The 23,287-nt window shown below is 41.5% G+C and overlaps 1 protein-coding gene across 1 annotated transcript in view; it reads right to left on the reverse strand.

Annotated features, from left to right (window-relative positions):
• Nucleotides 1–23,287, reverse strand: part of DNAAF5 (dynein axonemal assembly factor 5) — a 101,951-nt gene that overhangs the window by 21,125 nt on the left and 57,539 nt on the right. Inside the window, exons 7-10 of the mRNA XM_033963761.1 lie at nucleotides 23,107–23,250; nucleotides 15,396–15,564; nucleotides 12,959–13,106; nucleotides 5,618–5,768 (exon numbers count right to left, since the gene is read on the reverse strand). Coding sequence (XP_033819652.1) covers nucleotides 5,618–5,768; nucleotides 12,959–13,106; nucleotides 15,396–15,564; nucleotides 23,107–23,250 — 612 coding nt within the window. The remainder of the gene's footprint in view (nucleotides 1–5,617; nucleotides 5,769–12,958; nucleotides 13,107–15,395; nucleotides 15,565–23,106; nucleotides 23,251–23,287) is intronic.

The raw sequence follows: 23,287 nt of genomic DNA on the forward strand, positions 1-23,287 counted from the left end.
GGGTAGGAAGAAAAAGGAGGAGGATTAGTGTTATATGTTAAAGATAAGAACATAAGAATTGCCGCTGCTGGGTCAGACTAATAGTCCATCGTGCCCAGCAGTCCGCTCACGCGGTGGCCCTAAGTCAAAGACCAGTGCTCTATTTGAGTCTAGCCTTACCTGTGTACGTTCTGGTTCAGCAGGAACTTCTCAAACCTTTTCTTGAATCCCTGGAGGGTGTTTTCCCCTATAACAGACTCCGGAAGAGCGTTCCAGATTTCTACCACTCTCTGGGTGAAGAAGAACTTCCTTACGTTTGTATGGAATCTATCCCCTTTTAACTTTAGAGAGTGCCCTCTCATTCTCTCCACCTCGGAGAGAGTGAACAATCTCGCTTTCTCTACTAAGTCTATTTCCTTCAATATCATGAATGTTTTGATTATGTCCCCTCTGTCTCCTCTTTTCAAGGGAGAAGAGGCCCAGTTTCTCTAGCCTCTCATTGTACGGCAACTCCTCCAGTCCCATAACCATTTTAGTCGCTCTTCTCTGGACCCTTTCGAGTAGTACTATGTCCTTTTTCATGTACGGTGTCCAGTGTTGGATGCAGTATTCCAGGTGGGGGCGCACCATGGCCCGGTACAGCAGCATGATAACCTTCTCCGATCTGTTTGTGATCCCCTTCTTAATTATACCTAGCATTCTGTTTGCCCTTTTTGCCGCTGCCGCACATTGCGCGGACGGCTTCATAGACTTGTGTACAAGTACTCCCAAGTCTCTTTCCTGGGGGCTCTCTCCGAGTACAGCACCAGACATCCTGTATTCGTGCATATGATTTTTGTTACTGACATGCATCACCTTACACTTATCCACATCGAACCTCATTTGCCATTTCGCGGCCCATTCCTCGAGCGTGTTTATGTCTCATTGTAGGTCTTCGTAATCCTTCAGTGTCCTCACTACTCTGAACAACTTTGTATCGTCCACAAATTAAATCACCTCACTTGTCGTACCATTTTCTAGGTTGTTTATAAATATGTTGAAGAGCATGGTCCCGAGCACCGAACCCTGCAAAACTTCACTCGTGATGCTTTTCCTGTCTGAGTATTGTCCATTTACCCTCCACTCTCTGTTTCCTAGCCACCAACCAGTTTTTAATCCACACAATTTTTAAAGCTACATAATTGTAGGATCTGCAGGGCAAGGAAGAGGCACTGTGGATCAATTTGGAAAGAAGGAATGGTGAATATATTTACATTGGTGCAATATACAGGCCTCCTTCACAAACAGAAAAAGTATATAGAGATTTAATAGTAGACATTCAGAATGTATCTAAAAAAGGGGAAGTTTTGCTAATAGGTGATTTTAGCATGCCGGATGTTGATTGGGGTATCCCTATTGTGGGGTCTTCTAGAAGATTCTTGTTTCTCTACAAGGAGAGCTGTTCCAGCAGTTAGTAATCTAACCCACATGGGATGGGGGTCATACTGGACTTTAGTGCTTACAAATGGGGAAAGTGTTTCTGATTTTACAGTGGGTGATCATCTGGCATCCAGTGATCACTGCATGGTACAGTTTAATATTAAGATGGGTATAGAGGGCTTATTCAAAAGCAAAGGTTCTAAACTTTAAAAAACTAACTTTGTTTGGATGGGGGGGGGTTTACGTCAAGGAATTAGAGTCTCGATGGGAACATCTGGAAGGAGTGGAAATGCGGTGGGCAAAACTGAAAGGAGTGATTGTAAGGGCGAAAAACCTTTTTGTGAGGCAAGTAAGTAAAAGTAAGAGGAAAAGAAGGCTACTTTGGTTCTCAAAAGTAGTAGCTGAGAAGGTACGGCATAAGAGGTTAGCTTTCATAAACTACAAAAGATTGCAGAAAGAGGAAGACAGGCAAAAATATCTGGAAAACTTAAGAGAGGCTGGTCGTGTAGCCAGGAAAACAAAGATGCAAATGGAAGAAAAAGTAGCTGATATGGTAAAACGGGGAGACAAGACATTTTTTAGATATATTAGTGATAGAAATAAGTGTAAAAGTGTCATTGAGAGACTCAAAGGTGAAGGGGAGGAATATGTATAAGCTGATAAAGTAAAGGCCAACTTGCTTAACAAATATTTCTGTTCTGTGTTCACGACTGAAGCGCCGGGAATCGGATCACAGAATAGAGATGGAGGAGTAATAGACCCTGATCGATTTTCAGAGGGTTGTTCGTGAGGAGCTAACTAAAATAAAGGTAGACAAAGTGATGGGGCCAGATGGTATACATCCAAGGGTGCTGAAGGAACTTAGGGAAGTTATGGTAGCTTCGCTGACTGACCATTTCAACGAGTCTCTAGAGTCGAGAGTGGTACCGGAGGACTGGAGATTTGGCCCTTAATTGAATGCAGGGCACAGTACAAAAGTTAACTGTGTTGGGTCCACCAGGTAACAGTGATCATGTGATCAAATTTGAGCCAATAGATAAACAAAGTTTTAAGATCAAGGGAGGCGGCGCTTGACAAGATGGCGGCTCAAATCTGCATGCCCGATGGACGAATTTGTGTAGCAAGGCCTAAAGGACGCAGCAGTACCCAGAAGATAATGCCTCAGCTGGAGGGGGAAGTGCTAGCTGAAGCGCATCTCCCTTCCTTTGAAGGTATCAGCTTGTCTCTGAGGCGACGAAAGCGGAAGTTTGAGCAGTAGGAGAGGAGCAGCTGACACCGAGTAATAACCAGGACGCCTTCTTGCTTGCCCGGCAGGGCAAAGTTCCCAGAGCCGTACGGAAGCAAGGGGAGTGTGCAGCTACATCTAAGCAGCCGCAAGGAGAGGAGGATCAGATAAACGTTGTTCCTGATATATCTGCAGCAAATGCAAGTACTTTGGCTTTATCAGGTGGAATCAGAACTGAGTTTCTGCCCTTACTTAAACCTAAAGTCTTCAATATGGAAACAATTTGGGAGGCTATTTCTAATCTCCAGATTTCCCTGGGAAACCAGATACAGCAACTTTCTCAAAGTTGTACTACGGTACTATCAGAAAATTTGGGTTTGAAGAATAGAGTTTCGGTTTTGGAAAATAAATCAGATGACTGACACCAGAACAAAATCACTGGAAACACAAGCACTAACTTGGGTCAAAGATAGTGCAAGTTTACATTTCAAGCAAGAAATGCTGGAAAACTCCATTAGGAGAAGCAATTTGCGGATTATTAACTTTCCAAAATTATTTTCCATATCAGCAACAGATATATTTAAGTGAAGTTTTGAAAGTACCCAACTCCTCATATCCACCTCTCTCTAAAATATTACTTGCCGGTGAGACCTAGGTCTCAAAATCCCAATCAGTAGAACTTATCTGCAGATAGTTTGGATTTAACCACTTTCCTAGAGAGGTCGGAAACTGAGACTCAGGTACCAGCTACACTATTAGTACAGTTTGCTATTGATTCAGATAGGGAATGGATGTTAAAAATGTTCTTCAAATATAAAGATGTTCCATTTTTGTCTAATATTATAAGAATGTGCCCAGATGTTTCACATCCGACACAGAGAAGGAAACAGTTTCTTATACTGAGACCAAGGGTGGTTCAATTGGGGGGGGCGACCTTTGTTCTGAGGTAGCCCTGTAAATGTGTAATGATATATAAAGAGAACAGATATGTTTTTTTTATGAACCACAGCAGCTATCTAAATTTATTGCTTCTCAGGATAGTAAGTAATAGTTAATTCTGATTCTCTAATCCGTTTACATAAGGAAATGTTCTATGGCAGTCGAGCCTCCTTTTGGTTTTCCTGATTATGTTTTGTTTGTTAAATTTCAGCACCGTCTCCATTTGATTGTGAACTAACTATATTGTGTATTCAAAATTTTCCTTGAATTATGTGGATTTAATGATAATTTCTAATTTCATGATATTTTTTCTTGCGTTTTGATTTTGATTGTCAAAATTATAAAACTAATAAAGAAATATAAATACTAAAAAAAATATGAGCCAATATCTGGAGTAACGTTGCTAAAGCAATCTACTGTAACGATATTTAATTTTCAAAACGGCAACTATGAGAAAATGAGAAAAATGGGGAGGATAAGGCCATAGTAGAGAGATTGAATGAATTCTTTGCTTCAGTCTTTACATAAGATGTAGTAAGAGATCTACCTCAACTGTTAATGGTTTTCAAGGGTGATAGATATGGAGAAACTGAAAAATCTTGGTGAATCTGGAAGATGTACTAAACCAAATTAACAAGTTAAAAAGTGATAAATCATCTGGACTGGATGGTATATATCCCAGTGTACTGAAAGAACTCAAACATGAAATTGCTTACCTGCTGTTAGGAAATAAGGGAAATTCGCTTTGATCCGTTCCACCTCCTTCCCCCCCCGCCCCCCCCCCGAGGCTACCGGGCACTGCGCCATTCCCCCCCTTGAGGCCACCGATGCTGTTCCATACCCCCCCACGCGATCTGGCATCCCTCCCTGCAAACCGGCATCCTCCCCCCCCCCCGATTCTATATCCCCCCGAGCACCGAAACGAAATCCCTTACCCCGATTGGGCACCGGCACCAGCACCAAAGCATAGAACATGCCGGTGCCCGAAGATCCTCCCTCTTCTGGGCTGGGCGGTGCGTAGAAAACCCTCCCTCTTGCCTGTGCTGGGCTGGACTAGGGCCTTGAGCATTTGTGCATGCTCAAGGCCTTCTGGTCTCGCTCTCTCCGAGATTCTCAGATTCAGAATCTCGGAGAGAGCGAGACCAGAAGGCCTTGAGCATGCGCAAATGCTCAAGGCCCTAGTCCAGCCCAGCACAGGCAAGAAGGAGGATCTCCAAAGCACTGTCCAGCCCAGAAGAGGGAGGATCTTCGGGCATCGGAACGTCCTATGCGTTGGTGCTGGTGCCCAATCGGGGTAAGGGATTTCATTTTGGTGCTCGGGGGGAATGTAGGATCATGGAGGGGTTAACAACGACACGAGCGGGGGGGGGGGGGGAATGCCGGATCGCAGGGGGTGGCGCTCGTAAATCGAATCAAACTCGGTTTCTGAGGCGCCGATTTTGCGAATGTTTTGCTTGTCTTGCAAACACTCGCAAACTGGCGCACTCGTAAATCGAGGTTTGACTGTATTTGGGTTTTTGCCAGGTACTTGTGACCTGGATTTGCCACGGTGAAGATGGGATACTGGACTAGATGGACCACTGGTCTGACCCAGTAAGGCTATTGTTATGTTCTTATATCTGTTAGGGGATGGGTGAACTTGAACTTGTACCATCCCTGAATGATCTCCAACACCCAATGGTCTGACGAGATCAGAACACCTTCCGGCTCACGTGCAGAAAAAAAACTGAAGGGGGCAGCAGAGCCCTTTGGAGGAGGAGGAGGAGTTGAAAACCTGGAATGGATTCCTTCTGTGTGGCTCGCAAGCATGACATACCTATTGCACTAGAAAGTGACATTTACAGTTGTGTCTGCCAAGTCAACTTGCCAATTTTAGTTTTGTGTATATGTATAAAATTCTGCAAGCCCAACTTTCAGGATGCCAAGAAGCCATCTCTAGGCACAGATATGTATAGAACTTAGGATCAGGATTTGTTTTTTGGATGCACCCCCGCTTTCCTTTTTCCAGTGTTTCAAAAGGCTGGTTTTTAAGGAGTTGAGAGTGGAGAAGAATACCTCTACTGCAGCAAGAATCTGACAATGAAGCAGGGCCCATAGGCATGATACAGCCGTGGTACGGATAGCAGCTGCTGTCCTTCCAGCATGCCATTGCATATTAGGCACCAATATGTCCTTTATCAGGGATTCTACATAGCCAAGGAACTGCCTACAATCAGGAAGAAAGAAAAACAAAATGAGAGAGTGAAAGGGCAAACTGACCGAGAACCTGAAATTAGAATGCATTTAATTCTGAAATGTCAGACCTTGATCTATAGAAGTGAAAGAGAAAATATGCAAGAAGCAAAAGAATAATATTAAAACAATCCTAATATATGAAATTTTATGTCAATTTGTTTGGATAATTTCCAGTCAGTTTTTGGACTACAAATTCCTAAGTAACCTTAAGAATATGCTACATTTATCTTTCAAGAAGACATGTAATATTAACCTTAAAGACGGGAAATCATGTTGCCCTATCCTATGATACTATTTTATTTGGAACGTCTATGAGATTCAAGAGTCAAATTTCAGCAAATAACAATAAACTTTTGTTAATACTGATGGGGGTTGCCATTCAACATATTACTGGAAATTGGAAGGACTATACTAAACTTAATTATACCTTTTGGTGGAATTCAGTTTGTCATATTTATAAAATGGAGAGAGTGCTTGCTATACAGCAAGGAAATTATAATAGTTTCAAAAAGATTTGGGGGCCATTGATTGCATATTCTAATGATTAGACACCTTTTTATTACATAGGACTATATTTAATGTGGGGATGGGGAGGTATGTTATGTGATTTAATGGGTTTATTCCTGATGAATGGGATGGGTGGAGGAGGGGTCTTTTTTATATGCATTTGACAATAATTGTTAGAATGTCAAGTGATTTGTACAAATTATCTGACTGGATTTTGTACACTTGTTGCAAGAGTTAAAACTGAATAAAGAATTTAAAAAAAAAGAGGAGATGGTAGTTTAAAAATTAAGAATACAAAAGGTATCTTCTTTACAAGTGAATGACAGCAGTGTTTTAGAATAAAATGTAGTGAACAGCTCTTCTCAAAGTGGACTCAAAATCCTCTTATTGGAACTGGGTAGCCTAAACAATTGGGAAAATCCAATCAGATAAACTATTGCAGTGGAGATCTCTCTATTATAAATGAGATGGAGGCCTGCAGAAGGTGTTTGAATTGGTTATAGATAAATTATTAACTAGACTGTGAAAACTTCATCAAAGTGATCACTAAATGGCACAAAGCACAAGATTAAGAATGCTGCATTTTAACTGGCTGATTCTCACCATTTTCTTCATTAATTAAGACAGACCCATTATTTCACTACAAAGTACTTCAGTGTACACCAACTGCTCATCACAGACGTTCAAAAAAGCTTTTTTTACATTAAAAGAAGATACTTCTTAAGATTTATTTAAAATCAAGGGTTCTTAATTCAATCTTTGGGTCTGGTATGCTTAAAGGTCCATAGCGCATCATGTTTACTGTAAAATATACCAGAGTTAAGTAAAAGGATAATATTCATTTACGAAAAGGGGTGAAAACTGTGTTTGAGCACTTTTTTGGTGCGAGCCATGTGACAATTTGGGTTAGAGCAGTTTTATTTAATGCTGTTTTTCTTTGGTTTTGTATTTGTTTGTATCTTTTAATGTGATTTTGTATGTGATTATTGTTCCCCGCTTAGATTTGTGGATAGGCGGGTTATAAATAATTTTAAATAAACAAACATACAAAACCAATGGCAGATAAATGCCAAATGGACCATCCAGTCTGCCCATCTGCCACATCCACTATCTCCTCCTCTCCCTAAAAGATCCCATGTGCCTGTCCCACTCTTTCTTGAATTCAGACAGTCTGTCTTCACCACCTCTACCAGGAGGCTATTCTATGCATCTACCACCCCTTCTGTAAAAAAGTATTTCCTTAGATTACACCTGAGCCTATCACCTCAACTTCAAACTATGCCCTCTCACTCTGATGTTTTCTTTCAATTGAAGGACTTGCCTCATGCATATTTATGCCACATAGGTATTTAAATGTCTATCATATCTCCCCTCTCTTGCCTTTTCACCAAAGTATACTGTATATATTGAGATAAAGTCTGTCCCTGTATGCCTTATGTTTCAAAGATCACCTTCCTCTGGACAGATTCCATCCTCTTTATATCTTTTTGAAGGTGGGTCTCCAGAATCCTCTATAATAAAACCCTAAGCGCGCATGCGCACTTACGAGGTCGTGATCCCTGCCGCTGTGATGTGTGCCTCCATAGCAGCATTCCATTTGCGGCACATGGGGCGGCTTGCGGCGCGTGCAGTGGATTGAGCGGTGGTTTGTCTCAGCAATGGCAGGAGGGTGTCGTGTGGGTGCTACGAGGTGTCCCATGCTGGTAAAAATTCTACTACTGTTGCACAGGGAAGTGGAGGGGGAGAGGGAAAGGGGGCTGCTTTGGGGGGAGGGGGGGAGACAGAAGGGGGCCACAGAGAGACAGGCAGGCATGGCACAACAGAGAAATATAGGCAGGCAGGGGGCCAGGGAGAGAGACAAAGAATGACCCAGACAGGGGGTCAGAGACAGACAGAAAGAAAGAAAGACAGACAGCAGCCAAGGAGAGAGAGAGAGAGAGACAGACAGAAAGACAGACTGAAAGTGGCCAAGGAGAGAGAAAGAAAAAAAAAAAGGAGACAGACAGACATCTATTCTAGCACCTGTTAATGTAAAGGGCTTAAAGACTAGTTGTACATAATATTCTAAATGAGGTCTTACCAGAGTCTTATACAGGGGCATCAATACCTCCTTTTTCTTATTGGCCATTCCTCTCTCTATGCGCCCTAGCATCCTTCTGGCTTTCACCGTTACCTTTTCAACTTGTTTGGCCACCTTAAGATCATCACATGCTATCACACCTAAGTTCCACTCCTCTTTCTTGCACAAAATGTTCTTTATCCCCTAAACTGTACCATTCCCTTGGGTTTTTGCAGCCCAAATGCATGACCTTCCATTTCTTAGCAGTAAATCTTAGCTGCCAAATTTCAGACCATTTTTCAAGCTTTACTGGGTCCTTCCTCATGTTATTTACACCATCAGGGGGGGTCTACTCTATGCTATTCAGCAATACTGCTTACAGAAATGTTAAACAGAACAGGCTCAAGAACTGAACCTTGAGGCACACCAGCTTCTACCCACGCTCAAAAATTTGCTATTCTAGGCCTTTGTTTTTTATGGTAATGAAAAAGTGTTCTCATTATGAAGAATATTAGCAAGCATCCAAGACAAGAAAGGCATATCAGTTTAATACTGGACATTTTCTGCTTTCCTGTATTGCTCCTATTAATGCCACCTCCATTATAAGTTATAATTCAATATATAAACACACAATTATACAACATGAGAATGTGTTGAAGTCACTCATCAATGTACAGCATGAAGAATACAAAGTGAATTGTAATCATCTGAAGTTTATTTTTCCATTTGTGCTTTTGTAATCTAAACACGAAAGAACTTTCAGTAGGCACTGTGTTCCTCTTGATGATATTTTAATAGGTACATTAAGATTCAGTAATGTGCTTACTGAAAATGTGACAGTTGGTTACTAAGTACTTTGCACGCGAGAATGTGAGAAAACTGATTTCCGTTCACAGAGCTAACATGCTAAAGGATTACACAGGTTTTTGACTTGGTGCTTCAAATCTAATTTCCAAGTGTGCTTCTGAATTAATAGAAACATATGAAGATCAGCTCCTCCATGCATTGTGCAATAGAGAGCGAATGTTTATTAAGAGAGAAAAGAACTTGCTCATTCTCTTTTGACCGGATGGAGTGAATTCCTAAGAGCGAGTCAAGAAAAATGTAGCCTAGTGGTTAGAGTACCAGGCTGAAAACTAGGGAAGCCTGGAACACATTGCCAGAGGATGTGGTAAAAGCAGATAGCAGGGAGAGCTTTAGCCAATCTTAATGCTAATGCCTTAGTTAAAATTTTTCCATCCACATTTATTAAAGAAATTGGTCTATAATTTGAAACCAAAGTGGGATCTTTATTTGGCTTAGGTAAAACTATAGTTATTGATTCAGCCATAGTACCTGTAATACAATCTTTATTTAGTTGTGTCCAATATAGTTTTAATAAATAGGGCATTATAATGTTTTGAAATGATTTATAAAACTCCACTGTATAACCATCTCTACCTGGAGCGGATCCAACCCTAAGGGATTTCAAAGCTGTATCTAATTCTTTTAAGGATATTGGTTCTTCTAAACTTCGTTTTATATGTTCAGGAATTTTTGGTCCTTTTATTAACTTTAAAAAATCTAAACCATCCTTTTCCTTTTTCGAATAAGGCTCAGAAGAATACAAATCTTTATAATATTTTAAAAATTGTTTTATAATGGGATCAATTTGAGATAAAATTTCACCATTCTCATTTTGAATAGCAATTATTTTTGTTTTTCTTTTTTTCGCTTTAAGATAATTTGCTAGCATTCTTCCTGCCTTATTCGAATTTCCATAATACAAAGCTTGCTGTACAAATAAATCTTTTCTAATAATTTTTGAAGAAATTTCATTATATTTACCTTTAGCTTTTAAAAGTGCTGCATTGCACAAAGCTGTGGGCAGCAACTCCTCGCATGCGTCACGCGCCTCATCTGGAAGCCTTCCCTCTGACGTTGCAATGTCAGAGAAGGCTTCCGGTTCAAGCGCAGGCCGCATGGAGAAGCTTTTTCCCATGGCTTTGTGCACTACAGCACTCAGGAAGCTGGACCAAAGATGCCGCGTTGATCGCACCGTGGACTGGCGGCTGAAGAACGCTGTCTAGGGCCCGATGGACGTGCCGGCCCTGTGAACCAGCAAAAAATTTCTGCGGACTGGCACCGGACCACGGACTGGCGGTTGAAGAACACTGCTCTAGAGCAGTGGTTCCCAACCCTGTCCTGGAGGAACACCAGGCCAATTGGGTTTTCAGGCTAGCCCTAATGAATATGCATGAAGCAAATTTGCATGCCTATCACTTCCATCATATGCAAATCTCTCTCATGCATATTCATTAGGGCTAGCCTGAAAACCCGATTGGCCTGGTGTTCCTCCAGGACAGGGTTGGGAATCACTGCTCTAGAGCACCTGGTTTTGGGCATTTCCACCAGCTGTGTGCAGTGAACTTTTATCCCTCTACATGAGGAACTATTCTCTGGGAATAATTTTTAATCTTCTTCCTTTTGGATACAGTGATTGTCATTCAAACAGTCATAGCTGCCAGTGCAGAAATTAGAAATAAATTTAAAGAAATGGGTCAAGTTATTTTGGTCTGTTCACATTTTGTACTGTATATGAAGGTTTCAATCCCTTATACAAAGTTCTGAGTTTATTCAAGACCACATATATGAAATGCCCCAAAATACTCACCAATTAATAATTCAGAAACTCCAGTTAGAGTCTCAGGACTCCTACAGCCACTTTGGTTCTTGGGACACATTTTTTTTGCAAGCCGCGCACTAATCCTCTTCCCTGTCTCTACTCCAGGGGTGTCCAACCCATAGCCCGACAAGGAGTTTTGTGCGGCCCAGCTTCTCTCTCCCTCCAGCGGTAGTTTTCTGGCCGGCTCCCTTCTGCAGTCGGCTGCGGGTGGCGTCGGCTCCTCGTGCGCAATTCATGGCCGATTCGGTAGCCTTCTCTCTGACGTCGTGACGTCAGAGGGAACGCTTTTGACACAGCCACAGATCACGCGCGAGGAGCCGAGGCCACCCACAGTCGACTGCAGAAGGGAGCCGGCCAGAAAACTACCCGCCGGAGGGAGAGAGAAGCTGGGCCGCACAAAACTTCTTGTCGGGCTGAACACCCCTGGAGTAAGGACAGGGAAGAGGATTGGAGCGCGGCTTTGATGCTGGTAGTGCGGTTGCAAAATGACAGCCGGGCGCTCACCTAAATTAGCTGGGCGCAGCGCCCGGCTAAAACACGCTAGGGAGAACACTGATAAACTACATTAAATTAGTCCAATAAAAAAGGTATTTTTTTCCTTTATGTTTTTGTTTTATTTCTACATATTACCATTCTTTAGATACAAAGTCCAGTAAAGCTTTCCTTCTTTGGTACTACAAGTAGATGGAATACTCTTCTTTGGGTACAGGGAACACAGGTCCCAAGAGCAGCAAGTCTTCTGGAATGCTCTGCTCTGTAACCCGAATAGCCAGAGCACTCCAGGGTGAAGATACAAAAGAAGAACTCAAATGGGCAGGAAAACTCTAGCATGTACATGACCCATTGGTCTGGGTCCAATCTTAGATGGTTGGCTAGCTAGTTATCTTACCTGGCTAATAGATGACAGGATCCTGAGGCACTAGGACTTTAGCTGCTATATCTCAGCTGCCCCCTCCCCCCCCAAAAAAAAAAAAATCCCAGAAATTCAATGCCAGTTGCCGGATATGGCGTCGGCAGTGAATTTCCAGTTCTGCCGCGGACTGTGGGAGACAGACGATGACTCTCTTTCATTGTCTGAATATCGAGCAATATGTTCTTCAGCCTTTGTTTGTAACTATGTATATTTTGGAACCCACCTAGGTTTAGATGGACCACAAGTTTTTGAATAAACTACTTGCACATTTTTACTCTATTTTATATCCCTTCTCCAACCATCTAGTCCTGTAATTGTAGCTGTGGTCTTAGACTGGATGTCATGCACAAGAGCTTATTCTGAAAAGCTTGTAATCATGGACCCTGAATCTAACCATCAGGTGTCAGCCTTATGTGAGGATCATGACCCTAGTTAACCCAGAAAGCAAAAGACCCGACACAGAATTAGTAGTCATAGGATTAAACCACTTGAGCAACTGGGTTATCTCAAAACCATTTTTTTTTTAATCTGCAAGAGTTTTCCCTATGCAAACCTGTACAAGCCTCTTCTGCATGATTTTAAAATGAATAATGGACCTTAAATATAAGCTCCAAATTAGCATATCCAATCAACATGTACCGAACACATATACTATTCTGTATTTATTATGGAGCAGTCGCTTGGTGAACAACAGGTCAAAGGTTTGACATACAAGAGAATTGTCTAAAAATGATTAAAACCTGTTAAAACTTATCTGAAACAATATGTCTAATGTTTCAGTAATTAGGATGGTAACAAGAAATATCTTGGAGTGACAGATTTACTTTATCATTAGTCATGAAAAGGAATCAAAATATTGCCTTATCCAGCCTTTGACTGCACAGAACTTACTGTACCATACTTGGACATGGCTATTTCAATAAAGATGAGAAATTTTCATGTTGTTCATCTTCATATACATTAGTGCTTTCCATAATTTACATTGTTCACTGTTTTGGAAGGCTGAGTTGTACCTACCCCTGTGAGTTAACTGTTTCATTGGCTCTCAGCAATAATTTTGATAGCATAGTGAAAATCTTTAAGCGCATCTGTGGTTCTTGGGTTGGCTGAAGACAGGTCTTTAGGATAGGAAATAAATGATGAAGGGCTTCACCTATTACTGGACCTAGAAAACAAATTGAAAACATACTGTATAAAAAAAAATAGTTGAAACCAAACAGAAAAAGAAACTCTCCATAGATCACCAACAGAAAAAACAGGAGAGAAGTTGGCCAATGAAATGGGTTAGGAAAACGACAAGAGTCAATACAATGAGTATGAAACCTGTTTATTATAGATTCAACAAATCTGACCTGGCTATGTTTTGGCATTTAAAAAAGAAAAAACTAGTAAGAACTAAAACTGAACACCAAATCTTGTAAATATGATATGCTATGCAAAAAAAGAGACATAAAAATGATAGCTTTATAAAATATGAAGTTAGATACGAGATCTTTTAAATCCCAATTATGTATGTGAAAAGTAGAAAAATACCCAAGAATCATAGAAGAGGACATCTAAAATAAAGTAGCTTTTGCAAGTTTTAAAGACAGATGGGAAATAACAAATGTGTCCGTGTCCAAATAAACACATTTGCGTCTGTTCTTCTGTACCCAAATATGAGCCTTGCAAAAATTTCATATACTAGTAATATGTGTGAAACTCATTAGGGGCTACATTAAAATTGTTGATGAGTTCTGACACTTCCATTTTTTTGTCCAGGCATTTGCAAGAGTCACATTTACCACAAAATCACTGTGTATATACACCAAGCATTTTTGTGCACCCCTCTCCAATTTTGGTTTAACAGCCTGATCTAACTGTGCTTAAACTACTACTACTATGAGTATTCATCATTTCTATAGTGTTGAAAAGCATATGCAGCACTGTACATTTAATATTCAATGGCTAAGGGTTTTGGTAGAGTGCTTGGAGAGGTCAGAGTTCGGAAATATTATAGAGAAGCGACAGGTTTTATTGGTTTGTTGGATCTGAGCGGAGAGAGAGGAGTCAAAGATTACCGTGAGGTTGTGAGCTGACAAGACAGGGAGGAGGAGAGTGTTATCCACAGAAATAGAGAATGGTGGGAGGAAGAAAATGGGTTTAGGTGGAAAAATAAGGAGTTTGGTTTTAACCATATTCAGTTTTAGATGGCCATACTTTATGGTAGATATCCTGCAAACAGTATGGTTGGATAGACTGGAGTGAGCTTGGATGGCACCTTCAGCATTTGGAATCTAGGACAATACCAGGTGGACTTTAATCTTGTATTTTTAATCGGTATAACTAATGGGCAGACTGGATGGACCATTCAGGTCTTTATCTGCCGTTATTTACTATGTTACTATTTCCGTGGGAACACCGGAGAACCAGCATTCATCCCCATGGGAGTCCCATGGATCTGGGTGGGGGGGGGGAATCCCCATGGGAGTCCCATGGACCTGGGGGGACTCCCCTCAGGGTCCATGCGATCCGCTTTCCCTGCAGACCTTTAGTTGAAAGAGCAATCCAGCAAAATACATATTTGTTCAGTTGATCAGGCTGCCGCTTTTTCCTTGCTGTAGAATGAATTAAAAACAACTGATCCTTATCTTCACAAATAGTACTTTATTTCTTTATTACTGATACTGGATACTTGTTCAGCAAATTAAACACTATAGCATAGGGTGGGGGGGGTAATCGTTCCTGAATACTTCTACTGTGTTAATAGTTTTTTCTGTTTTTATGTTGAAACACCTTGCTTTCACCTGTTTTCTATGGTAATTCATTGTGGAGCTTAACACTAACTATGGCTAATACCCTATAAATCATAACCAACAAGCCCTGATCTTGAAAGCATACATATAACATGAGTGAGATAATAAAATGCAAAAGGTTAAGTTAAAAACAATTGGGCAGATGTTTTAAATGCTATAAATATTAGCATCACAACATAAAAATGAATCCACCACTCCAGCAGAAGCCAGTGTAGTTCTACAAGAACAGAAGTAACTGCATCGTTTATTTTTACTTCCTGTAATTAAGCATACAACAATATTTTGGCTTATTTGAAAAGGTTTAACAGTAACCTGTAGATCTTGAAAAAATCAAGATACAGCAGCCTATGAGTATAAGAACAAGTAAATGAATAGTGCTGAAAAACCTACAGGCTCCAAACAAAAAAAAAGTTTCAAAAGATATAAATTTAGAAGGAAACACAAAGTAATAACTATATATAAGCCTTAATCATCAGGCATTTAGCAAATGTTACACCAAGATATCTAACTTGGTATCACACAGAGAATTATGTCATCAGATTTAATTTTCTTACTGGGGGAAGGGAAGACACTACTACTGCATTCTGGCTTCTGCCAAACTTTTTACAAGAAACCCCCAACCATTCTTTCAGGTCTATTGAAATCTAAGATAATCTTACCTGACTCAATGACAATAATCTGAAACTGTAAATGCTCTATGGAATAATTGGTCCAATGATGCTTTGTTATTGACACCCACTCCATAAGCTGATCAATGTGTTGTCTGTAAAGATCTAGGAAACCACACATATTCTGAACCACAGCTAGCAACTGCATGATCTCTTGTACCTGAGAACAAATATTATCAGGTTAAATCAGACCAAAACAATACAATTTAAAATGTAATTTGCAAGAAAAACCTCCACTGAAAGAATATCTGTCAGTTTGCAGCAGGTTACTTTCCACAAAACAAAAATACTATGCATGTTTTACTGTACTGTGCTCAGAACTATGGACTGAGCAGCTAATAAGTGTTTTTAAATAAATTAAATAGGAAAATAGTAGTTTTGCAACTGGAAGCATTTTTCTTCTGAATAAAATAAGGAACCATCACCACTCTAGGATGTTTGCTGATCATAAACATTATACTTTCATATGTGCACAGGCCAGCCCAGAGAGTCAGGTCGCAAATGCTGTGAACTATCTTCACCAGTTTGATCTCCAAATTACATTTTCCAGGAGCAGAAGAAATGCTGTTAGGAGGGGGGAAGAGAAGGGAGGGAGAACAAAGTTACTCCCCCTTTAGCAGGTGATCTCTGCGCACATAAAGATGAATATTCTTACATATGGGACATAATCTTGATGCAGCTCATGCAGGAACACTGCCAGGCTTTTGGCAGCACTGCACCATACTCACATGTGTATTCATATCGCCATCATGCAGGACCATGTCAATCCAGTGTTCTCCCCAGAGTCTTTAAGCCGGGCGCATTGCCCAGCTAATTTAGATGACCGCCCAGTGAATCCTTCTGCTGCCGCCAATGCTCCTTTCTGGGCTGACTCCGCCGAAAAGTTTGCCTTTTTTTAAAATTTTGCCAGCATGCTTCGGGCCTTCCTGTTGCAGGGTCCTGCCTAATTTCTGTTTCCGTGAAGGCAGGACCTGGCAGCGAGGAAGGCCTGAAGCAAGTAAAGGCAGTAAGTTGTAAGCTTCCCTCCGGGGCTCTGTGTGCGTGCCGGCTTCCCTTCTCTTCCCTCCCCCTCACGGGACGCAACTTCCGGTTTCAGAGAGAAGGGAAGCCGGCACGCACACAGAGCCCCGGAGGGAAGCTTACAACTTACTGCTTTTACTTGCTTCGGGCCTTCCTCGCTGCCGGGTTCTGCCTTCACGGAAACAGAAAGTAGGCAGGACCTGGCAAAGAGGAAGGCCCGAAGCAAGTAAAAGCAGTAAGTTGTAAGCTTCCCTCCATCGCTGATCTATGAAAGATAGGTCAGCAATGGAGGGAAGCTTACAACTTGCCTAGCGACTACCGGGTTTGTGAGCTGGGAGGGATGGGAAGAGAAATGCTGTTGCTGCACTGAATAGGAGAGGGGAGGGGAAGAAAAATATTCTGCTGCTGCACCCATTTTGGGGGGAAGGGAAGAGAAATGTTGCTGCTGCACCCAATTTTTTGGGGGGGAGGGGGAAGAGAAAAGCTGGTACTCCCAATTGGGGGGGGAAGAGAAGTGCTGCTGCTGCTGAACCCAATTGGAGAGGGGAAGAAAAGTGCGGCAGCAGCACCCAATTGGGGAGGGGGAGGGGAGAAGGAAGACTAGGGAAGGGAGAGGAGAGGCAAGAGATGCCAAGACCATGGGAGGGAGGGAAAGGAAAGGAGCTACCAGACCATGGGGGGGGGAGAGATGTCAGCGCATATGGGGGAGGGGGAGGAGGGAAGGAGATAGAGATGCCAGGAGTGGAGTGGGAAGGAAGGAAGGAAAGGAGAAGAGAGAGATGCCAGAGCATAGGGGAGGGGTGAAGCTGAAATGAATCATGTACAAAGGAGAGAAAGGGCACAAGATATACAGTTTATTGAAGGGACATAGAAAGAGGGAAGATACCATATAGAACAGAGAAAGGGCGGACACTGGATAGAAAGGGCAGAGAGGGTGGTCAGAGAATGCAAGGGGCAGAGAGAAGGTGGACAGTAGATGGAAGGGGTAGAGAGAGAGAGGGCAGAGCCTGGGTGGAAGGGGCAAAGAGAGGACAGATGTTGTATGGAAGGGAACGAGGACAAACGCTGAATAGAAAGAAGAGAGCGAAAAGATAATTAAAGCAGAAACAACAAAAGGTAGAAAAAATGTTTTTGTTGCTTTACGTAGAATCAAGTAGTATTGTAACTGTATTAATTAAAGTTTATAAATAGGAAATTGAAATAAGGCAGTTTTTTTGGGATTAAACCCCTTTCCTCAGGTCAGGACAGGATACCATAACAGCAGGGGTGCCCAAATGGTCGATCGTGATCAACCAGTAGATCACAAAGGCAATGTGAGTCGACTGCGTTGCCTTTGCAATCTTTTTCTTCCTGCCTCACCGAGCCAGGCCAGGCGCATAGAAGCGCCAGACTCACAAGACTTCACCTCTGAAGTCATATCTGACGTCGGTGAGGTAGTTCTGGGCCAGCCAATCGCTGCCTGGCTGGCCTGGAACTTCCTCTTCGACGTTAGAATTGATGTCAGAGGTAAAGTCTTGTGAATCCGGCACTTGTACGTGCCTGGCCTAGCTCAGGGAAGCAGCAGGGAGAAATCGGCGTGGTGGCTTGTGGGGGACAGAGAAAGAAAGACAGGCAGGGGGGGAGAGAGAGAGAGAAATAAAGGCAGAAATAAAGAGGGGGCAGGGGGAGAGAGAAACAGGCAGTCAGGGGGGAGAGAGAAAGAAAGAGAGACAGAAAGAAAAGGGAAGTGGCAGAAAGAAAGAAATATTGCATTTACAGTCAGAAGAAGGAAGTGCAACCAGAGACTCATAAAATCACCAGACAAAAAGGTAGGAAAAATGATTTTATTTTCAATTTAGTGATCAAAATATGTTCATTTTGAGAATTTATATCTGCTGTCTATATTTTGCACTATGACCCACTTTTACTAAACCGCAATAGCAGTTTTTAGCGCAGGGAGCCTATGAGCATCGAGAGCAGCGCAGGGCATTCAGCACATCTCCCTGCGCTAAAAACCGCTATTGTGGTTTAGTAAAGTAAAAAGGGAGGGGGTATATTTGTTTATTTTTGTACAGTTGTTCCTGAGGTGACATTGCATAAAGTCATCTGCCTTGATCTCTTTGAAAACTCGCGGAATATAAATGATAATTAACATTTTCTCTGCGTACAGTGTGCTTTGTGTTTTTTAAAATTTTATTGTTGGTAGATCATTTTGACTTGGTTATTTTAAAAGTAGCTCGCAAGCCCAAAAAGTGTGGGTACTCCTTCTGTAGAGCCATTCTTGTATGACTGGATGAGCTATATTTATCTTTTTTTTTTTTAGTTGTTTAAATTAATGCAGAAATAAATGGATAAATTGAACCTAATGACTTCATTAACGCATTTCCCTTTTTTAAACCTCTATACCATTTGAAAGAGGGCAAATATCTAATTATTCCCTTCTAGCACTGGATGCTTCTTAAATTAAGTAAAAATATTCTGGCACAAGTGTCAAACCTTAAAAAAGGAAGTCATATTGAGCATTGAAAAATAATAATAATTAACTAATAAAAATAGTACACATTTAGGGCTCCTTTTACTAAGTTGCGAAAATGGTTTTAGCGTGTGCTTAGCGCGCACAGAATTACCACACACGCTAGACGCTAATGCCAGCATTGAGCTGGCGTTAGTTTTCCCGTGTAGCGCGGGAGTTTGCGCGTACTAAAAATGTTAGCGCACCTTAGTAAAAGAGGGGGTTAATTTTCCCCACCACCAAATTTCCCCATTGCGCCCCACCCAACTACTTTTTCATGCCACCCAGCTGGAAAAAATTTCTGGGGAGAACACTGTCAATCTATATCTATATCTGTATATATATGACAGAATTCAATTCTATGTGAAGTAGGACAGGAATGCAAAAATATTCATTCTGCTGTCCACAGAGAACACCTACTACAAGTATCTTTGTTTTCTCCAAGGACAAGTAGAGATAATCATATTGTTACAGGTGAGAAACTCTAGCTACTAGGCAGCCTCAAATAAGAAATGGAAAATAAGGCCTCCAGCAGGCAGGGTTCTGAACAAGAACACATCTCTCACTGCAACATTTCTATCTCTTCAGGTATGAACAAGAAGGATTAGATCTTCCTTGAGATTCTGCTGGGTACCTATGACCTGGATTGTCATAGTTAGAGACAGGATGCTGGGTTTAATGAACCACTGGTCTGACCCAGTATGGCTTTTTTATGTTCTTATATTTTTTAAGCAGATTAGAACAGAAAGATATGAGCCTGTGACTGGAGTTAAGATTACAGATCCCAAATAGATTCTGAAGGATTGTCTGACCAAATCAAATGTTGTGTCTGGAGTCCTGTTTCAAACAGTAGTGAGATGTGAACTCATGGACTAAAGACTACATTGCAGCTCTGCAAATTTCTCTATAGAGGCTGATCTCAAGCCATCACTCTGACATTGTAAGTCATGTCATGACCCTCAAAAGCCAGCCCAGCTGGAACATAACAAAAAGAAATACATTCTGCTAGCCAATTTAAAAGTGTGGTTTGGATCAAAAGAAAAACAGCTGGGTGGAATGTTTATGGCAGTGTGGTCAACCATAGTTTTCAAGGTTTATAAAGATTTTCACAACGAATATGCATGAGATCTATCTGCAGTACGTGAAAATCGATATCATGCATATTCCATTGTGGAAAACCCAACTGGCCCCTTGACACACCTCTTTAATAGAAGTAATGTCAATGTTTCTTCAGGCAGAGGCCAAGCACTGTACAGTGTTCCCCCGCGAATTTGCGGTCCGCGATCCTGGTCATTCGTGGTATTTTCCGACCGCGAATGACCAGGCAGGAGAGGGCAGCCTGAGCGCTGGCGAGTGAAGGAAATCACTCATAGTATTTTCCAGCCGCCTCTTCCTGTACTAAAGTCGGGCCTCACCAATCAGGAGCTGCTTTGACACGCAGGAAGAGGCGGTCAGAGCATACCGCGAGTGATTTCCTTCACTCATCGGTGCTCCAGCTGCCCTCTCCTGCCTCTTTTGCTGCCCTCTCCTGTCTCCCCTGCTAAAAACCATATTCGCGGGGGTTCCTGGAAAGGATATCGGGGGAATACAGTACTGGCATCCTTCAGTGCCAAAGAGAATACATACAAATTTTTCCTGTTCTTTGGGGATGGGAAGAATTGGAAGATGCCTAATCCCAATGGTTTCTGCTTATGCTTGATGTCAAGCAAGGTTGAGATCCCTTCAATGTTAAAACATTCCTTGTGTACAGTGCAGTCCGTGAATCCAAGAAGACTGACAGTCTCAATGCTGATATCGATGTACTGGACATTTCAACACCATAAAAAAATAATTTTGCATTGCTTTTGATGGCCTCTATGCCTCTCCTTGACATTTGCAAACAGCATTTACAAGAAAAAAGAATCATGATTGGGTCCCAGGCACTATGAGTGTCTGTGACAGACATGGTCCTCTTACATTGGGAGCTTTATGCTAGAACATGTCATGAAAAAAGCTGTAGCAAAACCAAATACTGTAATCTGATTTTGAAAAGAATTACCTGACTGGCTGCCCATGGCCTAAGAGGGCCAAGTGAACCATGGAAAATGAAAACCCCTATGTAAGGGAAAAATACCAGGGAAAGAGGTCATGGTCGTGGTTGTGATAAAACTTACAAACTGACAGGAGAAAAATCGTGAGGAAAAACTCTTCCATGAGAACAAAGCTACCCAAACTGACAGGAGGGCTATTAAGAATGCTCCTACTGCTCTGACGAAAAATAAAGACTTAAGGAGAGGTGTGTTAATACCTGGCTATTCTGAAGAGAGGAAGTGCTCTCTGCAATTACCAAGGCCCCTGTTCCAGCTTTTCCTACTGGCATAGTGGCAGGGATAAAGGCACTGCAAGTTCCTGCGGGAGCTGGAGAGTTTGAATGTTGTTTACCTCCCATACCCAGGTTCTACTCTCTATTTTAATTATGGGAAAACCAGAATGCCAAAACCAAGCATTTGTCAGTAAGCACTCCCTCCACTCCAGAACCTATTGAGAGGAATTTAGGGCCAAATGCTTAATTGGCACCTAAAAAAAGTTAGGCATCTAAAGTTAGGCTTGATGAACCATTGGTCTGATCTAGTATGGCACCTTCTTATATTTTAGCAGAAATTTTAGTAGGAGATATTAAGGGCTAGATTCACTAAGCTCACCAATTATGTCCCGACCAGTTTGCGAGCGTTTCCCGACCCCATCCCAATTCACTAACCTCCTGGCCGATCAACCTCCGACCCGATCCGATCCGCGCATGCAAATGAGGGGAAATGGCATGCAAAGTAGGAAGACAGCGATTCACTAAACAGAAGAAAAAACGCTGACTGGACTGGCCAATCCAAAAAGAAGCAAGTGTTGAGGACCAGTCGCTCACGTCCTTTCCGACTATCCTGCTCTCTGCCGCCCTGAAATCCCAGCCCTGCAAGCCTGAGGTTTTAACCCGCGGGTTTAAAGCAGGGCTGCATTACGGCGTGTTCTGTTCTAGTGTGGCTGCTTTCCCTGCTCAGTTCTCTATTATGCTTTCAGTATTGGTGCTCCATAGTACTGCAGCCGCTCCTTCCCCTTTGTTTTGACCTTGAAGACCAAATGCATGCGCGGATCGCATCTAGAACCAACCAGGATGGTCTGCGCGGTGATCACTCTGCAGCAATCTGTGGGGCATGCATCCAATCAGATAATTTGCATGGGAACTCTTTAGTGAATTGGTCACCCGGCAAGACTCAGACACGGATCGCCCATGGATCGGATCAGAAAGGTGAATTTAGTGAATCTAGGCCAAAGTAAATTACTTGAGATTGACCCTGAAGAATTTTCCACGACAGGTAAACAAAAATATACTAGATGGGTTAACACATTCATAAACGAAAGGGTAAGAGTTACTTGCATTTGAGACATTTCAAAAGTATGTCTTATTGCTATAATGTGTTTTTGAAAACTATTACCATTAGTTATTGCAAGCAGTTCCCTAGTGCATTTTATTTCTCTTGTCAATTTGGTTATGATTTTTACCACTCCTTTCTAGACAGGGAAGAGAAACAACCCAACATAAGAAAAATACATAGATATTTAAAATGAGACAAACTGAAAATAATTGCTAAATCTTTCCTGAATGCTAAAAATTATTCCATGTCTTTTTTTTTTTTTCCTTAAAAAGGATTAAAATGTGATCTATCCTAATGGGAAGAGAATAAAAGATTACAGTAGCATATTTAGGAAAGCAGCTGTCTTGGCAGAGTTGTTTTAAAGGATACTTTGGTATGTATTTATTGGTTTAAAAATATCAAATTAATTGGACGAAATCAGACCATTATTTTGACATTTCCTTGAAATAAGGGAGACTTAAGCCAAGTGTAATTCAGTACCTTTGAGCTTTTATAACTTAAAATTCTGCATTTCTCAGTCAATATTTTCTAGCAGAAATTGAAATAGCAAATTGTTACATTTTCATATTTATAATAAGAAAAGAAAACACATTGCATGGTCAATGTAATCTTAATGAAATCACCTTTTATGTGTTTAAATGTCTATTATTAACAGGAACACAGCAAATAGGGACAGCCTATAAATTGCCCAAACTAGTACAACAAATATAGCATTTTCTTATAGCTCCCCATCCCACAAAACCAAATCCATGTTAACATCTTGCACTTGAACTAAGAAAATCGGTACCTTTTCTTGAAGCTTTTCACCAGATGGTATGGCCATGACTGTAACTAGGACCTTCATTAGCTGTAAACTTATCTCTTTGCACCCTCCCTGGCACACTTTAATTAATGTTTGGATACAGCAAAGCAACTGTTCCAAATACTGGACCTACAAGAATAAAATTAGAGAGAGTGATATACTATAC

This window comes from Geotrypetes seraphini, chromosome 11 (assembly GCF_902459505.1).
Source record: "Geotrypetes seraphini chromosome 11, aGeoSer1.1, whole genome shotgun sequence".
NCBI classification, from domain to species: Eukaryota; Metazoa; Chordata; class Amphibia; order Gymnophiona; family Dermophiidae; genus Geotrypetes; species Geotrypetes seraphini.